This window comes from Myripristis murdjan, chromosome 12 (genome assembly GCF_902150065.1).
Source record: "Myripristis murdjan chromosome 12, fMyrMur1.1, whole genome shotgun sequence".
Taxonomy (NCBI): domain Eukaryota; kingdom Metazoa; phylum Chordata; class Actinopteri; order Holocentriformes; family Holocentridae; genus Myripristis; species Myripristis murdjan.
In genome coordinates, this window is record NC_043991.1 from 18,885,902 (window position 1) to 18,904,186 (window position 18,285).

At 40.3% G+C, this 18,285-nt stretch overlaps 1 protein-coding gene across 1 annotated transcript; it reads right to left on the reverse strand.

Moving 5' to 3' along the window:
* Positions 1–337: 337 nt before the first annotated feature.
* Positions 338–18,105, reverse strand: LOC115369466 (stromelysin-3-like). Its single transcript, XM_030066081.1, has 8 exons — positions 17,992–18,105; positions 12,432–12,712; positions 10,946–11,089; positions 9,309–9,442; positions 8,483–8,697; positions 7,731–7,935; positions 3,221–3,481; positions 338–2,975 (listed from the first exon to the last, which is right to left on the reverse strand). The coding sequence occupies exons 1-8, from the start codon at positions 18,103–18,105 to the stop codon at positions 2,848–2,850; spliced, it is 1,482 nt and encodes a 493-aa protein (XP_029921941.1). The 3' UTR covers positions 338–2,847.
* Positions 18,106–18,285: the final 180 nt, after the last annotated feature.

Below are 18,285 nucleotides of genomic sequence, written 5' to 3' on the forward strand. Positions count from 1 at the left end.
TCTAGTATTTAAACTCACCTGTTACCCAACCTGTAGTAACTTGAGCTGTTTTTGTCACAATTGTTAAACTAATGCAATCATTATCTCTTGAAACAGACGTATAAGGTCTCTAATCATTAGAATTAGAAATCACTTGAGGAATGCCATCCATAGTGAAACAATAAAAAGCATTTGGATTTTCATGCTCACTATGAATTGGTTCTTACAGCGTCATGTCAGTCAGTACACAACCAACCAGAGATTTGGAAAAATGCAATCCAAATGTGAAATCCCAGCTGTTAGCACAGTATCATGACTTGCAGAAACTGGAACAAATAACTCAAATTCATGGGTTTTATTGAAAACACAGAATTAAACATGATTCTCGACAAAATTATTTACATGGGAAACGCACACTGAATGTTCACTGAAAACATTACAGGCAAAGGCAAACTGTTAAGTATAGACTGAAAATACATAAAAATATATTTTAAAAAAATGTTGTGATGGCATGTTGACAATAATTAAAGTAATAACAGTGCTAGCTCAGAGTTTTACCTCAGCTATGTTGGAAGGCTTTTTTTTGCAGTCACATCACAGTATATTTTACAAATCAATGGTATCAGTGTCCTGCACTGATTTATAGCACCTTGAGTCAGAAACAAACAGATGTATTATTCAAGAGCTCACAAAAATAAGTCACACCATAGTATTTGTAGTATATGTCATTTATCTGAGAAGGACCTTGCATTAAAATGGAATACGTTTTCTTAAAATTAATATTACAACATGTTGTGGCTGTTACCAAGTTCCCTGTGCAATGTCACAAAACTGATAAGCATGCTGGATTTGTAATCTGGTTTCACATTTTTCAAATAATTACAGTTTCAGTACATTTTTTATGGAGGTTCCTAGTGAAACTCCCCAAGTCAACACTTTTTTTGGAACAACATTGTTCTGTCAAAACAAGCCAAAAATAAAAGACCAAGGAGACATATCAGTTTAACTCTTCGCTGCAGCAAAATGAATCATTCAATTGGTGTATCTTCAACTTTTTTCAAAATTTAAAAAGAAACCTAGATGCTGTTTAAAATGATTTTGTCTGAGTGGGGAGGGGAGTGCACAGAGATTTAAGTATTTAAAAATGCATTATCTTGAGAAATGAGATCTTCGCCACACACCACAGACATGTTCACTGCCTCCCACTTGAGATTCTTATCCTCAAAATACTTCAATCTTCCATGCCGTCTGTTAACTGGGGCTCCCTCAACTTGAATGCAAGTCAAATTATTCTGCACGGGATGGTTTCCTTTCCATTTCTGCTGCCTCAGTGTCAGAGGTGGAAGTAATTAACTACATTTACTCATGATATTGTAATTGAGTAGCTGTTTTGTGTACTTGTGGTCAGTAATTTTACTTTTACTGAAGCACATTTTTGCTTGAGAACTTCATTAAATCACATCCATTACAGAGAACAAATGATCAGTGACAGATTGTGGAACCTTTCACAATAAAAGTTCAGTCAGCAAAGACAAGAAGAGTAATCTGGTTCTACCTTGTACTACTTTTTCTCATTTCTAAATTTCCAATAACAGGTGCACAACGAAAAACTGCAGATGGGCGATGGAAGTGAGGACCATTTAGACTTAACAGGCATTTATGTGGAATAAATGTGGAAAAAAAGGGGAATTATATCAGTGAGTATGCCTGGCGTTGAGAACCATGCAGACTCAGTCATCATATTATACGCTTATTCCACATTTTTAGACAGCTGAGTCAACAGGGTCCTCACTTCAATAAACCCTCTGTAGTTTTGCGTAATGCCCCTTTTAAAACATTCTAGTTTGAACATTTGAGATGAGCTACTTTTTGCTTTTACCTCAGTAGATTTTCACAGCACTACTTCTGCTTCTACTGAAGTAAAATAGCAGCAAAGTAACAGTACTTGTACTTGAGGAGTGATTTGTAGTACTCTTTCCACTGCTCAGTATCCTGTGGCAAGCTGACCTCTGCATGTCTCACTGTTCCTCCTGTCAGCAGAGACAGCTGTCAGAGTTTGTTGTCATGCCTCCCCCTCATCCCTTCATCCCTAAAACCACTCTGCTTTCTGCCTAACTCACAGAAATAGATGTTCAAAGATGACACCGACTTTCAGGCAGTTTGGCCTTGTGGTTAAACAGACATAAAATTTAACACAAATGATGTACTCTTGCCGGAGGAGGATCTCTCCTCTGATTACACTTGATGAATAATTTGTTTTGTTTACACAGGAAATGAGAGAAGGCAGTCAAATAGCTAAAGGTTTTTGTACTGTTGATTTGTAATGATGAACAATAACAACTTTTATATGTTCTCAATGGACCTTTTTCACAGCAGCCGTTATGACATCAGGACAGCAGGTAAACACAGGTATTACTACTGACATTAATGAAGGTTCAGCTCCACTCAGGTCTAACGGAGCCAGGGTCGTGCTGCCGTTCATGCTGGTCCATTAGAAAGGCTCAGCTATACTTAGTTGGAATGGAGCCTTGCTTGTACATTAGCCAGTGGGTCTGATGTGTATTATGTGCACCCCTTTTACCACAGATGTTGAGTGTTGTCCTGTAAACTTATAACCAGTATACAATCTATAAATGGTAACATAGTTCATACATTTTCTGATACAGATAAGCTATTATATTATTTGACTGCAGCAGGCAAGACTGTGGCGTGCCAATGCTGTTGAATGCATATGTGCATTTGTAGTCATTTTAATGAAATAAATCAGCCTGATGTACATTTCCACTGAGTGGAACAAAAATTGAAGGGAAGTGAGTTGGTATAAAGCCACTCCTGTTTAGAGTCTTTGGAGATAATACATGCTTGACCTTACAGATATGTGGAGGCAGCACAGCTGAAAAAATCCACACCTATGTTGCGGGGGTAGCCTTGTAGGACCTTCAGCTCAACAGGATCAAACTTCCAGTAGTGCAGCCCACTCAGGAAATGGGCATAGCCTGTCAGAGGGCACAGAGCAACAATCAGCTTCAGAGTTACAAGTTCAAACGATGCAATTTAGCAATCATCAAGACAGAGGCAGCAAATCTGGCTCTATTCATTAGAATAGCATGTGCTGTCTTTAAGGACCATGCCAGTCATTTGGAGTGTTTGGTCCATTTATTACACTTTACCCACATTTCATTGTAACAAAACATTTTGTGAACTGTGAATGTTTTAGTGTAACTTTGATGCTAAACCTCACCATCTCTGTCTCGGAAGGCTGCATCGATATTGCTGGGCACGCCGCCCCAGTCGTGCATGCTGTGAGGGTGTGCGGCATCGACACGATTATCCTGCAGACTGAAGCGCCAGTAAGCTCCTGACTTTAAGAGGTAGACTTTCTCGACGTGCTCCTCTTCCCACTTCACAGCTGCCTGGATGTCAGATACAGGCAGACCGAGCCGCCGCACTGAATCTGGTCCTGTGATTTTCCTCTCAGCATCAAACACCCAGTAGCTGTCACCTGTCAAACAACAAGAGACATGATCCAAGTCAAACTTCATGATAAAGAGGGACTGGAATTAATCTTGGATACTTAAACGAGCATTTAAAGGAATACATAATTTTTTAGGTAAAGCTTTTTTCCACATCTGGGGTGATGTCCACTGTTTATTGTTTATTGTTTACTAGGATCTCCATTAGCTGCTATCTGTAGGTGATACCTAGCCATTTCATTGCCACACCTTGTTTAATTTCATTACCTGTTATGTTAACCTTGAATTCCACTTAATAGTGCCGATACACATTACTATCCCAGGTCTGTTTGTGTTTAGCGCTGTATTTAGATGAGATTTCCATCATCCATAATCTTCGATTTACACAGTAATAACAGACAAACATCGTAGTCGTAGGAAATCATTGTGTGCTGCATAGATTCTGCATACTTATCTGTGCTTTCAGTTGGTTTTTTTTTTCTGATTTTATCAAGTTTGTCACACACAAAAAAAATCCTAAATTATACCAGTCCTTGTATTTGATTTTTTTCTCAGTGTAATTTCTTAGTGTGACTCACACCAGCATAAAACTTTAATCGCTCTGCCCTCTAGAGGCTGAAACTTCAATTCAGTTCAATTCAGTTCAATTCAATTCAATTCAATTCAATTCAATTCAATTCAATTCAATTCAATTTTTTTCAATTCAAATCATAACAAAAGTTATCTTAAGGCGCTTTACAGAAACCCAACAGGTATTCATCAAATCCATGGACCAAAATCTCCCCAAGAGCAAGCACAGGGTGACAGTGGCGAGGTAAAAACCCTTTTAACAGGGCCAAAAACCTCCAGCAGAACCTAGCTCTGGGTTCTGCTTGAGGCACTTTGCCACTGACAGCTGCTAAAAATACTTTACCTGCTGCCACATCACTGATTGGGTGTGGCCAGATGTGCAGCATGTCGGAAAGTTTTAACCCATAGATGGCAATGCAGCTAATGTTTTCTGCCTCATGTGAATTAATATTGATTTACTCAACGGAGGGTAAATCATGTTAAAAAATTGGATTTTCTTATTTGGAATTATTCTTGAGTTTTGTCTTCATTATCCACCAAGATGTGAGAGTTCTTCAAACTCAGTGACTGCAATAAAACAGAGTTTTAATGGCTGCAGTTTCTACAGTAATACATTCCAGCAGGACTGGGTGGGCGTTCCCCCTAGAGTAACAATATTGTTACGACTTGAAGACCAGCCAACTGCAGTCAAAAATTTTCACTTGTTGGAACGAGCACTGTAAAAATATGTTTGCAAATGTTTTCCTAGCTAGGGTTAGGGTTAGCATTTGATAATTAGTAGTTGTAAGGAGTGATTTTTGTTTCTTTAATAAGCAATCAAACAGAATAGGTTTGCAATTAAAAAAATAGATTGAGTGCAAAACTGCTGACTCTGCATTAAAAAAAAATGTTTTATTGCAAGTAAAATAAATTTGTATTTAAAATGCAAATCAAAAACTTTTGTTTGCAAATCCAAAAGTTTTGCTTGCTGTTGAGCTGAATCTCATGAGCCTATGCTGAAAGATGCAAGACATGTCACGTCTAATAACCATTTTAGCAGAATAATCTCATTTCACAACAACAATCCCAAAATCCTCTTTGACACCATCAACCGTTTAATCAACCCCGATTCCAGCAAGTTCCATCACACTCCAACAAACTCTCTTTGTGAGGACTTTGCGGACCACTTCAGAGGTAAAATTGATTTAATCAGATCCACAATTTTAGGTAACCAAAATACTAATTTTAATTCAGTTGAATGTCTGTTTTACCCCGAGGAAACACTGGACAGTTTTGTCCTGGTTGATGCTGACATGCTTGGTAGAGTAAGTTCCCAAGTCAAACCAACAACCTGCCTTTTAGACCCGATCCCAACATCACTTTTTAAAACATTTTATGGATTCTTTGAAGTTGAGCTTTTGAACATCGTCAATTGTTCTCTTCAGACAGGCGTCTTCCCTGCAGCTTTTAAAACAGCTGTAGTGAGGCCTCTTCTGAAGAAGAACAATTTGGATCCCAGCATTCTTAATAATTACAGACCAGTATCCAACTTACCATTTTAAGTAAAATTTTAGAAAAAATTGTTTTTATTCAGCTGAATGATTTTTTAATTAATCACTCAATCTTTGAGAAATTTCAGTCTGGTTTTAGGATGAATCACAGTACAGAGACTGCACTGTTAAAAATTGTTAATGACCTCAGGTGCAATTTGGACACACACAAGCTTTCAGTCCTTGTGCTACTGGATCTAAGCGCTGCTTTCGATACAGTAGATCACACTATTCTCTTAAATAGACTCAGACACCTGGTTGGCCTCTCTGGCACTGTTTTTAAGTGGTTCACTTCCTATCTCACAGCGAGAAAATTCCTGGTAAGCTTGGATACGTGCTCCTCAAGAATACATGAGATAAAATGTGGTGTGCCCCAAGGATCAATTTTAGGCCCCATTCTTTTTAATTTATATATGCTCCCACTTGGCAGTGTCATCAGGAGACATGGGATCAATTTCCACAGCTATGCTGATGACACACAGCTGTATATTTCCATGTCTCCTGATGACACAGGGCCACTGGATGCCCTTTTTAACTGTATTTTAGACATCAAGTCCTCGATGGCAGAAAATTTCCTGCAGCTCAACCAGGACAAAACTGAAGTTTTAATCATTGGTCCTGAGGCCCAGCGAGTGAAACTTTTACCAAAACTACAAACACTGTCTTTAAATCCATCCAATCACGTAAAAAATCTGGGCGTCATTTTTGACTCTGAGCTCAATTTTATTCCACACATTAAAAATGTTACAAAAACAGGATTTTATCATTTAAAGAACATAGCCAGAGTCCGCCCGTTTCACTCTCGGGCAAATACAGAGATGCTGATGCATGCTTTTATCTCCAGTCGTATTGACTATTGCAATGCCCTGCTTTCTGGTCTTCCTAAAAGAAACATCACAAATTTACAACTTCTACAGAACTCAGCTGCACGTGTGCTGACGAGGACCAGAAGGCAGGCGCATATTACACCGGTTTTAGAATCACTGCATTGGCTCCCTGTATGTTTCAGGATCGATTTTAAGGTTCTCTTAATAGTTTTTAAATGTCTTAGGGGTCTTGGGCCTTCTTATCTTTCTGAATTGCTTTTACGTTATGAACCCTCGCGGACCCTCAGGTCCTCCGACACCGGCCTGTTATGTATTCCCAGAGTTAAAACACGAACACACGGTGAGGCATCTTTCCAGTTTTATGGCCCCCGATTGTGGAACAGCCTGCCGGAGGACCTGAGGGCCGCAGAGAACGTGGATATTTTTAAAAATAGGCTCAAGACCCACCTCTTTAATTTGGCTTTTAACCCATGCTCTTAATATGCTCTTTCTTTTAACCTGACTTTTATTTAATGTTTATTTTATACCCTATACGTTTTAAATGTTCTTATATGTTTATACATGCTTATTTTAGCTTTTATTGATGTTCTTATATATTTTTACTTTATATGTTTTTATTTCTCTATATACTTTTTTATATGTTTTCATACTTTTATCCCATATATCCAGTGTTTCCTCAGTGGGGGCCCTCTGCGCTGGGGGCTGTTCTCGGCTGGGGCTGGGATGTCTCTTCTCGTGGGGCACACCAGCTGGGGTGGGTGGGGGCTCTGTGGCTCTGTGGCGGTGCCCCGCTGCAGTGCCATGGGTCCTCTGCCTACCTGTGGCTTGGTGGGCCCCTGAGCTGTGGCGTCCTGGCCTGGGCCGTGGGCAGCCCCCAGCGCAGATGGCAGCGCTTCCTGACCTGGTTCCTCTGTACTCAGCCAAACAAACATTATGTGTGTGTGTGTGTGTGTGTGTGTGTGTGTGTGTGTGTCTGTGTGTGTCTGTGTGTCTGTGTGTGTGCGAGTGTGTGTGTGCGTGTGTGTGTGTGTGTGTGTGTGTGTGTGTGTGTGTGTATCTATGTGTGTATATAAGAGAGAATCGTGGGGTGGGGGTTTAGAGGTTGGGGTGGGGAGGGGGGCGGGGGGTGTTTTTAACATGTAAAGCACTTTGTGCTACATGTCATGTATGAAAAGTGCTCTACAAATAAAGATTGATTGATTGATTGATATTGGCCAGTCTTGATTGGAGTGACAGCTTGGCAACATCCACCGTCATAATATAATAGTGCATTTAGTTGGAACCGGACCCTCTGTGTATAATGGTGGTTTAAAGTACAGTGATGGTTAAATTGATTTTGAAGTAAGACCAACCTTGGAAGAACCAGATGTTCCCAGACTTGTCTTCATAAGCAGCATCAATTTGGTCAGGAATGCCTCTCCAGTGGCGGGACGCCAAGGCTGGGTATGCAGGTTGTAGCTGCCCATCACGGATACGCCAAACATATCGAGACTTAAAGAAGAACAATTCCCCTCTGATCATGGATACGGCGTCAAAACTTATTGAGCAGGCATCCGGCTGTGGCACAAGTCAGAGAGAGAAAGATCAGTGTCAGTGCTTTACATGGTACATAGCCTAATGCAGGAGTTGAGCTTTTTTCTTTTTCACAAATATGTAATAATTCAGTGCATTATGTGATAAAATGCCAAAACTGCTGTCTTCATTTACATCAAGCGCCACACCTTATTATTTATGTAAATGAAACTGTGCTAGAGTGCAGTAAATTGCGCTGATCTGTGCGTCACGCCACCTTGAGGCTGATTCCAAAGCACTCAAAGACACGCCCACAGCAGTCCAAGACACACCCCCTGAGAGAGGTTAAGGTAAGGGAAAAGTGAGGGGAGTACATGATCAACCCCTCTGCTGCACTCCATAGACAGACTCCAGATCTTATTAGTACAAAATGCAGGAAAAAATATTACATTTTTATTACAAAATGGAAGTGTTATTAGAAAAAGAGGGGAAAAGTTATTAACATTTTGGAGAGTCATTACAAAATGCAGCATTGTTACATAATGTGTTGTTACAAGCTTTTTAGCTTTAAAGTCCAAGATTATTTTCTCACCACTCCAGTATCAATGTGGTTGGTTTCCGTGGCCTCCGCGGGTCTCTCCTGTGGGGGGCCATAGAGGAACTGGATGCCCCTCTTGTCATCCTCGCCCAGCTCCAATGGGTAGGAGAAAGTGTAGAAAGGTGACATGATAGCACCAGGCACCAGGGAATGCTGGAGGCCCAGGACATGGCCAAACTCATGAGCAGCCACTTGTAAGAGATCTGTGCCTGAATGGGACAGCAGTGGTTGAAGGGGTCATGACACTGGCACTGGGCCCAAAAATGCGAAAACAGTCCAAGTTAAAGGTAATAATTAGTCATGTGCTGTTGGTGAACAACAACAGGGTATCACAGAGTATACACATAGCAGGGTATTGTATATATAAAAATAGCTAATTGTTTATGACAATGACAATGACAAAACCTGTTTGCTGGTTTTGGTGAAAAGTAAAAATAAGTAGAGAGTGATATTGAGTGAGGGGTGAACTTGAATTTGGAGGGGACTACTGTGTCGCTGTTCTTAGTCAGAACGGTTTTAAACCTCTGTTCTAGAGGAAAGATCACCAAAATCAGTAGGTTTCCTCCTGTATGGGTTATGAATGTGCACAGTATCTTGGAAAAGATTCAAATAGTGGGTATTAGAGTTCATATCAGGGTCGGTGGCAGCATCACATGCAGCAGCGGTGGTGGGGGCAAATCTATTACATCCCAGGCCTGTCATTTTGAAAATGTGATTAGATGCAGCAGTGATAACATAATGTTAGAAGAAAAAACTGCTATCCACCTGCTGTTCAACATAATTTTCTATCCTTGTCTTGAAATAATTTATGTTTACCCACCCACATCGTTGCCCACTGTCCAGTACTCATCATAGTCAAAGTGGATTTCTCCTTCTCGGTGTGTTCGGGGGAAAAAAGCATGGGCGAGGATCCCGCCAGGACCATCGAATGGCAAATTGTCTCCATGCCAATACCTACACAAACGGTGCTGTTATTTTAGACAAACAAATATGAGTTCTAAAAACTACCCCTTTACCGTTGAAAAATACTTTGCTTCTGAAATGACTACAAAGGATGTATGACTATTTGTGCTAATTTAAAATTAATGCAATGGAGAGATTGTCAAAACTTTTTTTATACTCTAGTAATTACTGTAAGCATATGAGCTTTTATTCATTTCTCTCTGGGCAGAAACATCCATGAAGTCATAAATTCCCTCACAGCAACCTGAAAGTAATATTGCCAAGACAGATGAACAACATCATTTGTTGCATAGTTGTAGCTAGCATTCATGGGATAAGTACATAAAATACAAATCTAATTGACAACTAGCTACAAGACCAATCAATAACGTAGGTCAGAACAAAAAAGTCACTAACTAATCTTTCTCTTGGTAATGCTAGCACTGTTGCTAAGCATTGCCTTGCTGCACTGAAAACACTTGGAGCATCAAGAGAAACAAGATTTGTTTCTAAAATAAAATCCTAATTTTAATTTCAACTTTTTAACAAGATTTTGTATGTGGGGTTTATTTGAAAGGTGGTCATAAATCAAAAATCCCAAGTATTTACAAATACACTCAGCCTTGATATGTTTACCTTGAAAAGTAATAATACTCTGATTCAGAGACATCTTCCTAAAGTTTGAGAAGACCATGTGTTTTTTCTGCTTTTAAAACAGCCTTTAGTTGACAAGCCTGAGTCTGCATCCTATAAAAAGCATTTTGGAGGTACTCCAAAGCCTGAGAGTAGGTGCACAACAATAGATGGCTGCATCTTCTGCACAGAAATGGAAAGTTGAATTTGGAATGTTTTGACCCAAGCAGCTGATATACAGAGTAAATTAAAGTGGACCCAGAACTGAACCCTGTGGAACTCCCTTATATACTATTAACATATTAGATGTAAGGTCGTCAAACTGGGAGTCCTGTCAGAAAAGTAATTGACAAATCAACCAACAGCATGATCAGAAAAACCTCCAGAAATACCACAATCCAGTGCATCAAAAGCCTTAGACAAATCAACACAAAGAGACAAACAATATTGCTTATTAGCCAGGGCTTCAATGATATAATTCAAAACTTTCATGGCAGCAGTAACATTGCAATGATTTTTCCTGACCCCTGACTGATGATTGGATAGTATTGCATGAGAGTGTATAGTCCTTAACCTGTTCACTAACAAGGGATTCAAGCACTTTGGCTAGGGCTGAAAGTTTAGAGATTATCCAAAAAAAAACAAAAAAATGATGTCTCCATTTACATTTGAGTGGTTGACCAGATCACACTAAAGGGATACAAGACATGTTCAAATTTGACCTTTACCTTTATTGTAAAATAGAGAGGTAAGCAATGCAAGTCCTGAGCCCTCACACACTGCTAGATCATATGTACGACCAACAAACTAGCTCTGGGCAATTCAGTGCCTATAATCAGTCAACAGCTGTGTAGAGTATTGTCGGTCAGTGACTTGCCATACCTGTTGAAGTCAATAATGATGTCAGCTTTCTCTGTGGTGACCTCCCTGAACCTCAGAGGAGTCACATCACTCCAGACTCTTGATGCTTCCTGCAAGATGCGACGCACTTTGTCCTGACTCATCTGCCAGGGGAAACGAATGATCCTGTTGGAGACAGACAGACAGACACACACACAGACACACACACATACACACACACACACACACACACACACACACACACAAAGACAATTGTTAGAGTAGTGTTCAACCTTGTGAAAGGTCTCTAAGAACAGACAGGGGCTGTTGTGCGTCTGTGTAAAGAAAAGTTGATCCATAATAAAAGCAGATCATACAATATTTAGAGCCTAAAATGCAAAGTAGTCTGTATTACCATAAAGAGACATTGTAGTGGGACATGCTAACATGTTTATTCATTACGTCACCCCACTGCTATAATGTTGTTCATGTTTGTTGGCCAATGCATGACAGAGCTTTTTTAATTCACCTTCGTGGCTCCTGGCTTTTTTTTTTTTTTTTTTTGGTTCATTCTGTTTTGATGCATTGATGCTTTGTTTGCATGATGTATGTTCTAGTTTCCTACTAGTGCGTTACCAACTATGAATCATAGTAATTGCTTGTTTTGCATTATATCATTATATTACATTATTTCAAACAAATATTTCATTTTATTGTAAGAATTATTATTAGGCCAGGGCAACAACAGAGGTGCGCATGGGATGTGTGCATCTGGTGAAAATCTCTCGAGGGTCCACCTCTCGCCTGCTACACCAAGCAGCATAATTCTTTGCAAACAAAACTTCTGTTTGCAAATCACACCCCTGAAGATATTTGGAGAATGACATATTTCATTTCCATCCTTACTTTTGAAATTTCCCAAAACTAGTAATTACATCACGTATAGATATCATAGATTTACTATGTTTTGACAGGAATAAAAGTGCATCATCTGTGTATAGAGCTTGCATTAGGATGAGATCTAACAGCACTGATAATGTGGTTTAATATCAGAATAAATAACATTGGAAATGGAGGATTTCCCTGAGGGACCCTTCAATACAGGACAAAAATATTCAATATGAATACAGTACACATACAATGTATACATTCAGGCTATATTTCTCATGTATGAGAAAAAGAAAGTTCAAGATGTTTTGTGGGTCAAATGTGGTTTTACGGTTAACTGTCACTTGAAACCAAAACAGGTACTCAAAGGCTTAATCTTCTAATTTAAAATGACCTTAATCTAAGATGAAGAAGTCCTGCCAATGTACTTTAATACTGGCATTTTGAACTTCAGACACCTCTGAATGAACACACCAAATTTTGATCAGTCCTTCTTAAGCCATATCAAATTGCTAGCTTCTTGATCATTTAGAGCTCAACAACTCAACAACTCTCAGAAAATGTCAAAGGGTGAGCTGTTCACAGATGTTCACAGACACTAATGTCTCCTTGCACCAAACTGATCATAGACATTTCTTACTTGTAAGTGAGGTCAGTCTTTTCCCAACGTCCACCAAAGAGCACAAATCGTTTCCTGCGCTGTTGTCGCCCGAGTGCTCCCTTCTTCTTCATGTTGTAAAATGACAAGCCAAGCTGCTTTGAGGTGGGATAGTCTGGGACACCACAGCGCGGACGTTTCCAGAACTCAGTGTCATTGCCTGAAGGCACTAGAGACGTCAGATGATAGTCTTCATTAATTGTGTCCTGATCGAGCTTTACCCTCTTCTTCAAACCAAGGTCCTGGTGCTTCTGAGGTCGTCCCTGAAAACATATGTACATACACAAGTCTTCATACAAAAACACAAGCACCGACTTCACCATACCATTGAGAGAAAGTTAAAAAAAACAACCAGACATGTTACAAAAACCAAAAAAGACTTTACTAATCCCAACAGTGAACTCCTGTAAGAGGTGGATGTGGTCCATCCGAGACCTTTACCTGACAGTGGTGTGGGCTACTTTTGAATGATCAGGTAGGGCATGGAGCAAATGTCAAGAGGCCTAAACATGAGCCAGAATGACCATCACATTGCTCCGTACAAGGAATTGAGGCTCTCGTTGGGCAAGTGAGTCAGTAGTGAAAGAGGCAGCAGGAAGGTAGCTTGAAGAACTAGACTGAGACCATCAGAGGCAGAGGCTCCAGTAGTTAGAGCTTGAATAGTCATGGTGATGGATAGTAAAGCTTCAGATGCAATCCAGTGGATTTGCTGAGGTCAATCAATCATGTCCCCTTGGTTGGAGCGATGGAGCAGACTTCTTCTATCTCTGGTGTGTACATGCAAGTCTCAGTCTTATTGTGCAGAAAAGATGCAGTAGACCAAAATGCAGTTTCCAAAATGTGCATCAGCACAAAAGCAATCAGCTATCAGCAAAAACAATCTCAGTCAAAAGAGGTAACAGAAGACACAGGTCAAACAAGTCGTAATTACCACAGACAAAAAAACAACAACAGATAATTACCATCTTTTGGAAACGTGATGCCAATACAGGAACCGCTACATTTTGTGAAGTGGTAGAAAACAAGTTAGGGAAAAAATATTACTGTGCATGTGTAGGGACAACTAAAGAAGGCTAAGATTTTGCAGATGTGGACAGACATGAACTGACAACGAATAATCCTACATGAGAAAGACCTGGCACTGTGGTCCAAATGAAATGAGTTGTTTACTCTCTACAGCCATAGGAGGACGCAGATATAGATACACTGAGCAAGCAACTTGGGATGACAAGTGAAACCATAAAGACAGGGTTAGACATCTGCTCTGGATTTGTAAATGGAGTTACCAAGTAATGTATTAAAATCACACAACAAATCTAGTCATACACACCATTTTCTCACAGTAAAGTCAACCTTATGATGATACATGTAAGTTGTCCCTTTAGCCTGTGTTTGTTGGGACAATTCAGGTTCAGAATTGCTGAATGGGCCATTTCAAGACAGTAGGATCAGCCAGACTGCTATCCTATGATTGAGGATGAGGATGGGAATTATTGGGTGAGAAAGTGTAAATACATGCAGGTGTAATGACAGGGTGGTTTAGATGCAGTTTAAGTGCATATAGATCAATGTTGAGAATAGGTGTGGAAGAGAGTAGTTGAGGGATACCAAAATTTACTGCTACAGATTGTGGGGCTATTATGTTCTGGTGTCTGCCTGTTTTTGAAATGATTCCCATGTCTAAACTGTAAACTGCTCAGGAAGATAATGACATTAGCTATTAGCAAGATAATTATTCTTCCTGGTCTCATCAAGAAACAGACGATGCTACAACAATAACACTCCAATATTGTGATCAATAGATTTAAACTAAAAGTTATGACAAGCCGTACCATCATTGCTCCTTTAGCTAAGTTAAAAATGTCAGCTCTGTATCTAATGTTATGGTTTTGTCGCTTGAATATACTACATACTATATACAGTATGTACTAGACACTACATACTGACTTTCTTAACTACATCCCCCATGTATTACTGAAGCATGACCTGTGGCTTGACTCAGAGTTTTGAGACTGGATCAGCCAAACTGGCCCTGAGACATAACCTCACAGCTGTTGTGATCAGGCTCACTACACTGAACTCAGGCGTGCCAACTTGCACCAAATCCAGCAGTTCATTACACTGCCTCGGGCGTGGCATAGCAGCTCAGTCTCCAGCAAATATGTGGTTTGGTTTGGTGTAATCATCTGACTAATGTCTCAAAAACTGAGACATTTTTTCTGACTGTTTTTCCTGATACATAATGTTATCACCATGGTATTGATCAAACAGTCTGATCAAACATGATACCAAAAAAGATATTTAAACAAGAACTTTTTCAGTTTATTAGACAATGATCATTTTGTAAGCTTCATTTAACTACATCAGCGGCCAGCACTCACAAGCTCACCTATTTATGTTAAAGCCTCCTGCTCAAAACATGTTGGCAGTGCCAATCTCGGGCTCTGTGTACAATGGCGGCCCTGCTAGCTAAGAAAGCTGAAGTAAAGGTTTGGGCATTTGAACGCCTCCAGGTGCCTTATGTATTTTTTGTTTTGAAAAAAAAAAAAAAAATGCTTAATGTTGAGTTTTACATGCCACTTTTATTTGAGATAAACCATGAGAAAACTTTAAAAGATGAGTCAGACAAGGCTGAATCCATCAAAGGTGCCAGGTGCAACCACCAACTGTCTTTACTGGTGAGCCCTCAAGGTTTATTGTTGCCTACGTGGATGGAATAAAATCACAGATCCGGTTTTGAGGTTTTGATTTTCATGTGGTGCCGTAATTTAACTTAATGTTAACGTGAATATGGCACAGTGACTAACGAGAAAATTTCAAACTGGCACTCTGTATCAAAAAGGTTGCTGACCGATGAACTACATCAAACGACTTGAACCCACTCTGGAGGCTGAGCTGAACACACAGGCAGCTACATGAATGTGAGAGACAGAACAAAGGTAAGCCTGTGGGCCAGGGGTAAAGTTTCTTTAATAGCACAGGCTTACAGATTCAACATGGGTAAATGACACTGGTGGGGGGAGAGGAGCAGGAAAAGGGAGCTAACGTGTCATCACAGGACACTGCGGTTGTTGTGTCTCACCCACATTGCCATGCAGGAGCTTTGCCCTAAATAAAGTGATCAAGCTGAGGCAGACTGCAGAGCCCAGCTTTGTTGCTGTACTGTACAGGTGGCATCTGTTACACTGGGGAGTCTTTGTTCATGTCACTTTAACATGTAAACACAAAACATGTATGAGAGTGTACACATGCGCATGGACATGGAAAGGCGTGGAAAAATCATGCACACACCCCCACTCACCCACACACACATGCACATGCATGCACACACTATTCCATTATTAAAAACTACCATAAAGTTGCGAGCAGATGTCTGGAAATTCCCCCCTCACTCATGACATCAGCATGTGTGTGTGTGTGTGTGTGTGTGTGTGCGTGTGTGTGTGTGTGTGTGTGTGTGTGTGTGTGTGTGTGTGTGTGTGTGTGTGTGCGTGTGTGTGCGTGTGTGTGTGTGTGTGTATGTGTGCTGAAAGTGTTTGAGAATGCTGATATGACATTATATTAAATGACTGTCTTACTTACCTTAATCCTAACCCTAAAGAAACTAAAAAAACAAATTAATAAAACGGGCAAAAGTGCATAGAGATTCTTGAGTCCAAAAAGAACAACTTACTACAAAGTTTTATCATTTCAAGTTCAAGTTCAAGTTCAGCTTTATTTAGAGCCCAATATCACTGTTTACAGCCTCAAAGGGCTTTAGAAGTTCACATGTTTACAACAAACAGGATGACACCCCCTGACTCAAACCTCATAGCGGGCAAGAAAAAACGCCAAAAAACCCAGCTGAATGGGAAAAATGTAAGAAATCTGGAGAGAGACCACAGAGAGAAGAGACCACACATCCTTCTATCTTGCATTCACTTCCATTTATTAAATAAGAAAGCTGTAGATTTTTCTCTCCAAACTGGGTCATTATAAATGTAATTAGCTTTATTCCCACAGCCATCCCCTGGAAAATAAAAAGTGCTCCACACTTGAGGTAAATAATGTGCACAGTGACAGAAATCCCTGAGGGGTAAATATTTAACCACAAAAAGACATCAGACATCAGCAAGCACTCAGTGTTATGCACACAAACTGTATGATTAGAGCAAGTGGAGGGAATGTTTGGAGAATAAAAAGGATTAGCGTGAGGGGAGACGAAAGCCGACTCACATCACTGGAGATATTGCTTACTAAATCTCAAAATGATACAAAGCAGTGAGACCATCTGCAGCGATTTGTGACCGATAAGTTCAAGGTTATTGTTCTAGATATGCTGCATGTAGAGAAATCTGTAGAGGGAGCATCAGCTGCAGACATGCATGTTGACACGAGTAGTATCTTGTGTTGAATTAAAGAGCCTCTGGTGTGGTTTTATACCCCTTCATAACATAAACTATTCAGATTGAATACATGAGTATAAATGTAAATAAATGTCAGGGATGATAACCGGAATGATCTTTTCCGAGCAACTTGATACTTTTGGTACTTCTTCCTTTTTGCCAAACATGATGTGTACACATAAACATCAAGTGTTTGACGTTGCTCAGCTACTGAGTGTGTTTTCGCCTGGATGTCTCTCTCTCTCTCTGCTAAACACCTATCTTGTGCTTTCCCCTTTTTTTCCCCTGAGTCAGCAAACAAGCTCGTTTGTTATGCTGAACCAGATGCCTGATGACTTGCCTCTGCCTGCATAATCTTACTCTCTCTCTCAACTTTGTCAAACAGCGTGGAACAAATTGACAGCGCTAAACTTGGCATCCATCAACCTCCAGAAACCTGCTCCCTCTGTTGGAATACAATGGCACAATGCCCATCATGCTTCATGTGGGTTTCTATTGGACTGATCACAAGAAAACTAACATTTCACTTATCTGAATCTGTATTCCACAAATCCTCAAATTCCCTTTTTCTTCCTTCCATACGAAATTATACCTGTGCACAGTTCAGGCACGTCCACCACGTGTCACTGCTCCCTCTTATTTTAGTGAAATTCAAAATTTATCAAAAACCTCAATGACCCCTGAGTGTAACAACACTACCTCTATATGAAGTATTACAAGGCTTTCAGTGCGCAGCTTTATCTTCCAGAAAAGCTTGGAAAACATAAAACATCAACTAAACACATGAAGATCATGTTAGGTATGATAAAGACTTGGATCTCTGTTTGAATGATACGTTAAACTGGTTTCCAGTTCACCCAGAACGGGTATTCATTCTTGTGTGAAACCGACATACTGATTCATAATTTTTGCATGAAATAAAAATGTATGAAATGTCCTGCGAAAGTTGTAAAGAGTGAGCACATGTGCTTCTTCTGTATGCAGAAGTTTCACAAACGGTAGAGGAGAAGAACAAAACCTGTTGGCAAGCCTCAGCGTATTGAAAAGCATGCAATTTACATTCACTCTGGTTCAGGTCTTGTATAGCCTCGTCTTTTACGCACGCATGCACACATCTCCTCCACATCTCATCCTAATAAACGGCGTGTTTGACTCACCGGTACCTGTTTGTGCCTACCGATGGTCTTGCCGTCGTGTACCGGCAGACACTGGACGCTGAGCAGAAGGTGCAAAGCGAAGATGCTGCTGCAAAACACTACAAGCCCCATCATCTTGCAACATGCAAGCCGACAACGATGTGCGCGAAGCAGAGACGCGGAGGAGGAACAGGCTTGCACCCGGCCCGAGAGGCTGGTAAGAGGGCTGTGAGGCAGGAGAGTAGCAGCGGGACGGGGTGGAGGTGGAGGAGGTGGGGGGGGGGTGACACTTTATACATGAGCTCCAGAACCACA